This window comes from Notolepis coatsorum, assembly GCF_963971535.1.
Source record: "Notolepis coatsorum genome assembly, chromosome: 6".
In the NCBI taxonomy this organism is placed as follows: domain Eukaryota; kingdom Metazoa; phylum Chordata; class Actinopteri; order Aulopiformes; family Paralepididae; genus Notolepis; species Notolepis coatsorum.
Window position 1 is genome coordinate 107,775,541 of NC_140170.1, and position 12,244 is coordinate 107,787,784.

The following is a 12,244-nucleotide window of genomic DNA, read 5'->3' on the forward strand; positions in this document are numbered from 1 at the left end:
GAACTTGAACTTGAACTTGAACTTGAGCTCATTCACCACCTTCTTGAGAACAAGTGTACAAATAATCTAAGCAAATGAATAAGGGAAGATGATTAAACAGAAGGATTTGTAAATACAGTAATAATTATAACCCATTTGAATTATGAACTATAAATTACCTTATTATGGCCATCTATGGATAGGGAAAAGCTCCTCTTTCCAATGGCAGTGTTTAATCTGGATTTAGTCATTTCCTCACAGTTTTACGATAAAAGAGAGATAGAATTCGCAATATTCCGATAAATTCTTATTTTCGGAAAATCTTAAAAACATCGGTAAACAAACGTAGTGCTGAAATATACACTTTGACTGTTTTGATAGGGTTATGGTCTTTACTATTGGCTACATTAGAAAAAGAAACACAACATTAATTCATACAGTCTGTATTGATCGATTTATATAACAAAAATCAAAGAATTATACATTTTTAACAATATATATATATATACATATATTCTTAAATATTGGTTTCCAATTAACCTCTTCTATTTCACCTGATAATAGGATAACTTAAATAAACAAAACATATCACATCTTTAACTTAAATCAAGTGCTTCATGTAGATCAGCCCAAAACAAAACCTGGGAACTGACTTACGCTGAGAGTGACAGAAGGACCAGCTTCTCTGCCTCCCTATCCTAACCTTGACCAAACTGACCCGGATCAGCGCCTATGGGTGCAGTCAGTTTCTGAACCTGTAGGAGATGGGCAGCAGCTGGTGGGTCTTCTTCATGGTCTGCACGTTGGCGTGCGTCTGCTCATCCATGGTCTTGTAGCACCTCCTGGCGTAATCCAGCAGTTTCTCCTTGGAAGCTTCAAACTCCCCAACCTCAGGCACCTGGTGGTGGAAAACATAGAAGAGGCTTCAAACTCCCCAACCTCAGGCACCTGGTGGTGGAAAACATAGAAGAGGCTTCAAACTCCACAACCTCAGGCACCTGGTGGTGGAAAACATAGAAGAGGCTTCTAACTCCACCTCAGGCACCTGGTGGTGGAAAACATAGAAGAGGCTTCTAACTCCACCTCAGGCACCTGGTGGTGGAAAACATAGAAGAGGCTTCAAACTCCACCTCAGGCACCTGGGCCCTGTTTCTCGTACCTGGTTCAACTAAGTCGATCAAGATGTCATTATCCAGATTCAGTTAACCCGATGTTCGAAGCCGGGATTTTCCTGTTCCTCGAAGGTGGATTCAGTCTCGTTAACTCGATTCAGACTTGAGACTCAGGCTAAGTGCGCGCGGCCGCTTTAGGTGAAAAGCCAGCACGTATCGATGGCAGAGATCCTGATTCTCTAACGGCATTGATTGATTAATTGATTTAAGACTTTATTGACAGATTGCAATACGGCTCAATCGCCTCGCCGACAAGTTAAATGCGTTATCTATAGGCTAATTCTAAGTCCCTCATTACCTCAATCAATCAGATTATATTTCTTTAAACTTGCCTGCTGGATTGAATAATCAAATGAGATCTTGCTAGCGAAAATAATTAGTTAAACTGTTATACAAAATTACGATACGGCTCTCTTACCCATTGATTGATGTATAGTCGATCTTTAACTTATCTCCAATGTGGTCTAACGGGTTGTTCTTTTGACTTTCACGCAGACGACCGGGGTTCGAGACCCTAGTCTTTTCCTTCTTTTTGCAATATAGGAATAATTCAATTTGGTGCACGTTGAGAGCTATATAAAGAATGACATCCTCAATGCATGTAGATTTATAATATTTTAACTTAAAACCAGGCTACTTTGGCGTATAATCATTAATATTATATTCAAAAAAATTATATTGGAAACACGGGGTTTTGAACACCGGTCGCTGGGTTGGCAGGCTTGAGCACTACCGCTGCGCCACTGGACCAGATGGGATAAATTCATTGTTTATACATTAATGAACGAGAGACCCGTGTTTAGAATATTCTTTATTTTGAATGAAGTTTTATTTCTTTATCCTCATTCATTAATGTGACGTCAACGGCTCATTCAATTTCTCAAATCCGTCAAACAGCGCATCTCATCAGACATCTTAATCCCAGTTACAATTAAAATAACCACGTCATAATGTGTACATCGCACCGAGAGAGCGCCACGGTATATATAACGTGCATTATTTAGGACAAAGTGAATTTAGTATCAGCATTTTGGGTCTATTTTACATTTCAAAAGCCCCCTCTGGAAGAATGGAGCACAAAAACCTAATTCAGAATGGTATAATGCAGATCGTAGACTGTGGGAATAATTTCAGGAAACGGGCTGTCACTTTTTTGCGGGGGCGTGGCGATGGTTCAGGCTAACTTGAACTTAAACTCTGCTTTCGACCAGGCTCAAACTTTTGGATCTGTTGTCATGGTGATTTGGAAAATCCAGGTACGGGGAACCGGAAAGTCCGGCTAACTCAGTTATCCAGTTAAAGTTATCCGGCTAACTCAGTTATCCAGGTACGAGGAACGGGGCCCAGGTGGTGGAAAACATAGAAGAGGCTTCAAACTCCACCTCAGGCACCAGGTGGTGGAAAACATAGAAGAGGCTTCAAACTCCACAACCTCAGGCACCTGGTGGTGGAAAACATAGAAGAGGCTTCAAACTCCCCAACCTCAGGCACCTGGTGGTGGAAAACATAAGAGGCTTCTAACTCCCCAACCTCAGGCACCTGGTGGTGGAAAACATAGAAGAGGCTTCTAACTCCACAACCTCAGGCACCTGGTGGTGGAAAACATAAGAAGCTTCTAACTCCACCTCAGGCACCTGGTGGTGGAAAACATAGAAGAGGCTTCAAACTCCCCAACCTCAGGCACCTGGTGGTGGAAAACATAAGAGGCTTCTAACTCCACCTCAGGCACCTGGTGGTGGAAAACATAGAAGAGGCTTCTAACTCCACCTCAGGCACCTGGTGGTGGAAAACATAGAAGAGGCTTCAAACTCCACCTCAGGCACCTGGTGGTGGAAAACATAGAAGAGGCTTCAAACTCCACCTCAGGCACCTGGTGGTGGAAAACATATAAGAGGCTTCTAACTCCACCTCAGGCACCTGGTGGTGGAAAACATAGAAGAGGCTTCAAACTCCACAACCTCAGGCACCTGGTGGTGGAAAACATATAAGAGGCTTCTAACTCCACCTCAGGCACCTGGTGGTGGAAAACATAGAAGAGGCTTCAAACTCCACAACCTCAGGCACCTGGTGGTGGAAAACATAGAAGAGGCTTCAAACTCCACAACCTCAGGCACCTGGTGGTGGAAAACATAGAAGAGGCTTCAAACTCCACCTCAGGCACCTGGTGGTGGAAAACATAGAAGAGGCTTCAAACTCCACAACCTCAGGCACCTGGTGGTGGAAAACATAGAAGAGGCTTCAAACTCCACCTCAGGCACCTGGTGGTGGAAAACATAGAAGAGGCTTCAAACTCCACCTCAGGCACCTGGTGGTGGAAAACATAGAAGAGGCTTCAAACTCCACAACCTCAGGCACCTGGTGGTGGAAAACATAGAAGAGGCTAGGGCTGGGCGATATAACGATAACTATAAATATTGCGATATATTATAATAATCGATATCGAAAAGAATATATATCGGAAAAAAAGGGCAGTTTTAAAACCTGGGCAGTGGACAGACTTGTCTTTCTTGCCTGCAACTTAAAGTAATGGCTTTGCTTGTCCAAATGACAATACTGACCAAATTGAGATTTATTTTTCTCGTCCATTTATTTAGTTTGCTTTCTAATTTAAAATACAGTTTGAAACAGTCTGTACACAGTAGGCTATGTGTGCTAGCAGAGCTAGACTCCAGTCACGAGTCACGGTGCACATGTGCGGTGGTTTGTCCACCAAAAAAGCGCCAAAAGATAGAAAAGAAACTAGCAGAGCCAGAACTGTTCAACTCCCCTGGAGCCACAGCCAGCAGAGAAGCCGGTTTACAGCCTGAGAACTGGAGTGTGAGGGGATGTAACACTAAAGATGGCGGCAACGACAAAGAATTGCTGCAAAATAAACATAAATCTGTTGTTTTAAAAAAATATATATATTTAATTTTTTACTTATAACAATTTCGATAATTATTGATATCGAGTGATATGATAACATTATCATATCGTTATCGCGATATGATTTTTTGCCATATCGCCCAGCCCTAGAAGAGGCTTCAAACTCCCTCAGGCACCTGGTGGTGGAAAACATAAGAGGCTTTTCACCCAATGTCTACTCTAGAATGACTGTGTTTCCACCGCGTTGGAAGAGTCAACTGTTGCTAGATGTTGATATATGATAAATAAAGAAATGTATGATTTGGCATCTTATTATTGGATCTTGTAACCAAGTGGCAGTGGAACAGTAATATCATGCTTATGCAAAGATTCAAAGTCATGCACTTGTCCTAATAAACTAACCTACACTGTAACACGCAACACTTTGATGAACATTGTTACTCAGCTGATAGAGTTATACCCTTCTTGCTGTCTTGTCGCACAGAACTTGTAAGTCGCTTTGGATAAAAGCGTCAGCTAAATGACTAAATGTAAATGCATAGTAAAGAAGATACACAGAGTAATGAAGAGACACAGAGTAATGAAGAGACAGAGTAATGAAGAGACAGAGTAAAGAAGAGACACAGAGTAATGAAGAGACACAGAGTAATGGAGACACAGAGTAATGAAGAGACACAGAGTAATGAAGAGACACAGAGTAATGAAGAGACACAGAGTAAAGAAGAGACACACAGAGTAATGAAGAGACAGAGTAAAGAGACACAGAGTAAAGAAGACACAAAGAGTACAGAAGAGACACAGAGTAAAGAAGAGACAGAGTAATGAAGAGACACAGAGTAAAGAAGAGACAGAGTAATGAAGAGACACAGAGTAAAGAAGAGACAGAGTAAAGAAGAGACACAGAGTAATGAAGAGACACAGAGTAATGAAGAGACACAGAGTAAAGAAGAGACAGAGTAAAGAAGAGACAGAGTAATGAAGAGACAGAGTAAAGAAGAGACACAGAGTAATGAAGAGACACAGAGTAATGAAGAGACACAGAGTAAAGAAGAGACAGAGTAATGAAGAGACAGAGTAAAGAAGAGACACAGAGTAATGAAGAGACACAGCGTAATGAAGAGACACAGAGTAAAGAAGAGACACAGAGTAATGAAGAGACAGAGTAAAGAAGAGACAGAGTAAAGAAGAGACAGAGTAATGAAGATACACAGAGTAATGAAGAGACACAGAGTAATGAAGAGACACAGAGTAAAGAAGAGACACAGAGTAAAGAAGGACAGAGTAAAGAATAGACAGAGTAAAGAAGACACACAGAGTAAAGAAGACACACAGAGTAAAGAAGAGACAGAGTAAAGAAGAGACAGAGTAATGAAGAGACAGAGTAAAGAAGAGACAGAGTAATGAAGAGACAGAGTAATGAAGAGACACAGGGTAATGAAGAGACACAGAGTAAAGAAGAGACAGAGTAATGAAGAGACGGAGTAATGAAGAGACACAGGGTAATGAAGAGACACAGAGTAATGAAGAGACACAGAGTAAAGAAGAGACAGAGTAATGAAGAGAGAGTAAAGAAGAGACAGAGTAATGAAGAGACAGAGTAATGAAGAGACAGAGTAAAGAAGAGACACAGGGTAATGAAGAGACACACAGAGTAAAGAAGAGACACAGAGTAATGAGAAAACACAGAGTAATTAAGAGACACAGAGTAATGAAGAGACACACAGAGTAATGAAGAGACACACAGAGTAATGAAGAGACACAGAGTAATGAAGAGACACAGGGTAATGAAGAGACACACAGAGTAAAGAAGAGACACAGAGTAATGAAGAGACACAGGGTAAAGAAGAGACAGAGTAATGAAGAGACACAGAAGAGACAGAGTAATGAAGAGACACAGTAATGATGAGAGTAATGAAGAGACACAGAGTAAGGATGGGAGACAGATATACACATGTGTAAATGACTGTTATGCAGGGAAGCAGGGTACTGCCACCAGCCAGGTTTAACAGCGTGTTGGAAGCAGGGTACTGCCACCAGCCAGGGTTAATGGCGTGTTGGAAGCAGGGTACTGCCACCAGCCAGGGTTAACAGCGTGTTGGAAGCAGGGTACGTACTGCCACCAGCCAGGTTAGCGGGCGTGTTGGAAGCAGGGTACTGCCACCAGCCAGGGTTAACAGCGTGTTGGAAGCAGGGTACGTACTGCCACCAGCCAGGTTAGTGGGCGTGTTGGAAGCAGGGTACTGCCACCAGCCAGGTTAGCGGGCGTGTTGGAAGCAGGGTACTGCCACCAGCCAGGGTTAACAGCGTGATTAGTTTATTTATTTAGCACACAGTGCTAGCCTGCTAGGAGGGAACGAAGCCCAAAGGGCTTGTACAAAGTTCCACTCCCATCCCATTGTCCATAAACATATATGAACGAAATACATGTAAACATGGTCTAGAAAATAAACTTAAAACAAGATCAGAGACATAAGTCAGACACTATAGCGAAAATGGAAGATTGACACAAGCTAATAATCTTTTTATTTTTTTTAAGTACAAGAAGGCAAAGGAGAGGAGAATAACATATGAACAGTGTATAATGAAGAAAAAGAACAAGCAGCCATAGATGTAACACTGATGCACAGGAGTAACTTAATGTTTTGATGATTTATGATGAAATTAAATTTGTTTTTTAAATGTAGATAAGGAGGTTGTTGACCTCAATGATGAACTTAGTGTTCCAGAGTTTAGGACCTCTAAAGCTAATGTTGAATTGATGGCTAGATGTCCGACAGTAAGGTAAGTGGAATTTATTACTTTGGTTCGTTGGAAGCAGGGTACTGCCACCAGCCAGGGTTAACAGTGTGTTGGAAGCAGGGTACTGCCACCAGCCCTAACCTTAACCCTAACCCAGCATGTTGATCTCCATACCTTCTCTGGGGCCACCAGGAGCATCTCCGCGATGGGAGAGGTGGAGGCCATGGTGTTGCGGTCCACCCCGTGGATGTTGAAGGCCCGGGACATGCTCCTCACACGCTGGTAGGTGGTCAGGATCTTCTTGTAGCGCAACAACACCCCTTCTGGGTCTTTCACTGGGGTGGGGGGGGGGGATAGAGAGAGAGAGATATATAGAGACAGAGATAGGGAGATATAGAGAGAGAGACAGAGATACAGAGACTCAGATAGTTATCACCTGACTCTAGGGCTGCAACTAACGATTATTTTGGTCGACTAATCTGTCGATTATTTTTTCTATTAGTCGACTAATCTAACGATTATTTCTGTCACACCCTCCATCTCTGCTTCCTGTGGGCGCGGCTCCTTTTCCGGGCTCTTAGCAAACTTCTTAGCTTAACATAACAGGCCGACAGTAAGTTTGGGGGAACTAATGGGATAACTGGGGTTGCAACAAAAGTGCAACTAGGGCTAAAAACACAATGAAATTAAATAATAATAATAATAATAATAATAATAATAATAATAATAATAAATAATATATCCTTCTTAGCAGATTTTTTTTATTTTTTTTTAAACTTTATTTTTTAGCGTTGATCGCTTTTCTGGTCAAGCATGACCGACAGATACAGGGTGAAACGGGATACAGAGCAGGGGAAGACATTCTGGCAAAATGACGGCGGGTCCGGGAATCAAACTCTGAGTCCACCAGATCCGTGACGCAGCACGGTTTTCCCCGACGCAGAAATAGCGCCGAGATATGCGGTGAGCTACTGGAGCTCCCTCTTAGCAGACTTCTTAGCTTAACAATTTTTTTTTTTACTACTAATCGACGCAAAAAATCTGCGTCGACGAGTTTTTATGATCGACGTCGTCGATTATGTCGACTAATCGTTGCAGCCCTACCTGACTCAAGATAGTAATTAAATGTTAGGTGGATCATAAATTAGGTGGTGTTAATCTAAATGTTAGGTGGTGTTAATCTAAATGTTAGGTGGATCATATGTTAGGTGGTGTTAATCTAAATGTTAGGTGGTGTTAATCTAAATGTTAGGTGGATCATATGTTAGGTGGTGTTAATCTAAATGTTAGGTGGTGTTAATCTAAATGTTAGGTGGATCATATGTTAAGTGTTGTTAAATGTCAGGTGGTGTTAATCTAAATGTTAGGTGGTGTTAATCTAAATGTTAGGTGGATCATATGTTAGGTGGTGTTAAATGTCAGGTGGTGTTAATCTAAATGTTAGGTGGTGTATATATCGAGGGCTTGGCGCAAAAGGGGCATACGATTTTTTTTATATATACAGTATATCATTTTAAACCTCTATCAAATGGTAAAAGAATAAATTCACTATAATTTAACTTTTTCAAATAAAGGCTGAAAACAAAGGCGTAAGTGGAAACCTTCAATTGAGTTTGGTGGAAAAAAGGCGTAAATGCACTGAGCTTGGTGCACAAAGGATGTAAGTGTAGGTCAAGTGCATTTACGCCTTTAGTAGTGCACTGAATTGATACAAGAGTGCCACTTATTCCCTTTAGTGCAGAAAAATGGCGCACTTGAGACCCACAGATGATGAAGTGGAAAGAAAACAATGAAACATTATTCTGATGGTGAGGAAATGGCTGTATAATGGCAACATTGAGTATTAAATAGGGATGTCCGATATTATCGGCCTACCGATATTATCGGCCGATATTGGTATTAAAATGTAATATCGGAAAATATCGGTATCGGTTTTTAAAAAAAGAATAATAATAATAATTATTATTATTATTTTAATTATTTCTTTAACCTTTATTTACCCAGGCAAGCAAGTAAGAACAAATTCTTATTTTATGTATTGTCAAAAGTATGCATAATGTTTTAATTCCAAGAGATATGTAATGTTAATTACCTGAAATTATATCGGTATCGGTTGATATCGGTATCGGAAATTAAGAGTTGGACAATATCGGTATATCGGATATCGGTAAAAAAGCCAATATCGAACATCCCTAGTAGTATTAAATGATAAATCTGAAAACGAAATATTGACCAAATGCATAATTTGCCCATGCTGATTGTTATCTATCTAAATAGATAGCTACATTGCTAGCAAGGTAGCTAAATTGCTAGTTAGTTAGCTTGTTAGCTTTATAAGCGTTCGTTTTTATTTGCTGGATAATTCATTTGTATCTCAACGGAGTCACAGATCTAGTCGGGCCACGTAGCATTATGTCGACAAAAATCAAATACAATAAACAAGTCTAAAATAAAGAATTTTAAACGAAGTTTAGCCTATTAAATCATTTTATAAGCGTTAGTTTATTTGCGGTCTGTGTGAGAAGCATCCATCTGCAGAACAACAGCCCAGCTCTCTCAAGTTTCAAGTTTCTTTAATAGTTGTCATACAGAAGTACAGAATACTTTCATACAAAATGCTTCTTACTGTTACGCTCCAGAGACTGTGCTAGACAAGATAGTATCAAATAACATAGTATAGCATGTAATTTAGAAGTAGAAAATGAGGTCACAGTGTTCAGTATAGACATATGTACAATGTTCGATGCAGAATAGACGTAACTGAGTTACCATATAATATACAATACTATGCAGTGTACTAATGTACAGTACTATATAGTGCAAAGCAGAAATGGGATGAGGTACAATTTAGGTACAATTTACAGTAAGGTGTACGAGTTGTAGTGCAATCCTTCATCAATAAATATAAAGTGTGGGGAGTGGGTGCTACAGTGTGTTTGTTTAAAGTGGGTGTGTGCTATAAAGTGTGTGGAGTGGGTGCTACAGTGTGTTTGTTTAAAGTGAGTGTGTGCGTGTGGATGTGTGTGCTATGTGCGTTTGATGGTTGTTGTTGTGTAGTGTTCATTGTTCGTTTAGCAGCCTGATGGCCTGGGGATAGAAGCTTCTTCTGAGTCTTTCTGTGCTCGCCTTGAGACTCCGGTATCGCTTGCCTGACCGCAGCAGTTCAAAGAGGCAGTTGTTCGGGTGACTGGAGTCTTTAATGATTCTCTTAGCCTTGCCCTTGCAACGCTTGTTGTAAATGTTCTGGAGGGTGGGGAGCCCCCCTCCAATTGTGCGTTCGGCTGAACGTGTCACTCTTTGTAGTCTGCTTCGGTCTTGTGCAGTGCTATTCCCAAACCAGGAGGTGATGTTGCCAGTCAAGATGCTCTCTATTGTACATGAGTAGAAGTTCTTAAGGATCTTCTGACTGACTTGGAACTTCCTTAGGCGCCTGAGGAAGTAGAGGCGTTGTCGTGCCTTCTTCACAACACTGTCAATGTGTGTGGTCCATGTCAAGTCCTCGGATATGTAGGCTCCGAGGTACTTAAAGCTGTTGACTCTCTCAACCGGTGCCCCGTCGATGCTGAGGGGGCTGTAGTCCTTGACCCCCGACCTCCTGAAGTCCACAATCATCTCCTTTGTTTTGCTGACGTTCAGGGAGAGGCTGTTTTCCTGGCACCATGGACAGAGATCTATACTCTCTTTTCTGGACACTTTTTGTATCAAAAAACGGTACTGTATTTGCAAATCTGGTATGTCATAAATGTATAGATGTAGCAGTACTGTCTATCTGTATGTCATATGATTAAGTGAAAATGAGGGACCCTGATGTAAACAAGACGAAAGTCTTTCTCTGGTCTACATCCCCTTAACAATTGTATGTATTGAGCTGTACCACCAAACAAACGCTTATAAAAACGATTTAATAGGCTAAACTTCGTTGTTTAAAATTATTTGCTTTACACTCTTTATTGTATTCAATTTTTGTCGTCATAATACTACGTGGCCCGACTAGATCCGTGACTCCGTTGAGATACAAATGAATTATCTATAAAAGTGACTATCTTTGGAATCGGCTTGGGGAAACATAATAAGTCACTATCTCCACTCGCTACCGGGGGAACATAGCACCTGGGGAACATAGAACCCTTTGCGGCTATTGGGGAACATAATTCTCCACTTGCACAATCTGAATGTAGCCACTTCCGGCTGACTTCCGGTTGCCAATGGCACTTCCTGTCCCATCCAAATACATTGGTTTTAGCTACTTTTCTCCCCTTATTTAAACAACTTTGTCGTCACAGAGAGGCAATGAAACGTTTGTATTATTATAGTATAGAATGTATTTAATAAGCAAACGTTTGTCAGCAGGGTTTTTGGGTTGTATTTCATGTAAAAACGTTTACTGTTAGTTTCCTTGCTCAGCCAGCATTAGCTAACAGAAGCTAGTGGTTAAGTTAACCCTTAGAAGTCAACGGGGCTTATTGCTCCCGTGGGCGGAGAACAAAAGAATTAGAATCTCTCACAAATGCTCAGGAAGTCCCGTTTTTCAAAAATCTGTAAAAATAGAACAAAGACAATTTCGAGTGCATATAGTGTAATCTATATGTATCCTTACTTGCTAAACATAATACGACTTGTAAATATGTTTAATTCTTGCTCAATTGTATAGTTTTTTTTTTTTTTTTTTTTTTTTTTTTTTTCCCCTCCATTTTCCTCCGATTTTCTCCCATCCCAATGTTAGTCGTATGCCAATTCCCAGTCCCTTCCTGGTCGCTGCGCTTTACCCCCCACAGTCAGATCATTTTGGGAGAGTGGAGGCTACCACGTGCTTCCTCCGACACACGTCCAGCCAATCACCGCTTCTTTTCACCTGGCAGCGCGGATTCTCATTGAGAGGGCGTAGCGTGTGGGAGGACCACACTATCCCCCTCACGTCCAATCCGCGCTTAGCAGGCGCCCCGACCGAACTGTAGGAGTCGCTGTTTACAACGACCCGGACCCACCCCGCCAGCTTCTCCCACCCTCTGATACAGCCAATTGTATTGGTGCAGACGGCCAGCCAAGCTGGTGACAACCCCGGAGCTGTGAGCTGGATTCGAACAGGCGAATCCAGCTCACAGCTCCGGGGCTGGTGACGAACGCAATCTCCGCTCGACCACCTAAATTGTATAGTTCTAAATATCCCTGTATTCCCCCGAAACTACAACGCGTCACGTACATGCACGCGCGCACACACAAACAGCGCATAGGTGTTAATCACTGAGTGATCTAATATGCATATTCTTCAGCGCGAGAGGGGGGGGGGGGGGGGGGGGTTGTGTTTCTCACTGTCTGTCGTTGATAATAATAGTCCTGCAGTTCGCAGTTCATTCAGCGCGCATCACGGTGATGACAGCTCTCTAGTCTAGAGTAGAGAGGTGGCCTGTTACTGTTCCATGATTCTCATTCCGCGCTTCAGCTCACCTCGCAGAGCAGCGGTCCTGCGGTCCGTTGTTGACGAGTTCGAA

At 41.7% G+C, this 12,244-nt stretch overlaps 1 protein-coding gene across 1 annotated transcript in view; it reads right to left on the bottom strand.

Annotated features, from left to right (window-relative positions):
- Window positions 1-716: 716 nt before the first annotated feature.
- The window catches only part of LOC311230970 (coiled-coil domain-containing protein 106-like), a 40,310-nt gene continuing 28,782 nt past the window's right edge, over window positions 717-12,244 (bottom strand). The window contains exons 6-7 of the mRNA XM_084317425.1: window positions 6,930-7,090; window positions 717-877 (exon numbers count right to left, since the gene is read on the bottom strand). Of these exons, the coding sequence (XP_084173551.1) occupies window positions 722-877; window positions 6,930-7,090 (317 nt within the window). The 3' untranslated portion in view covers window positions 717-721. The remainder of the gene's footprint in view (window positions 878-6,929; window positions 7,091-12,244) is intronic.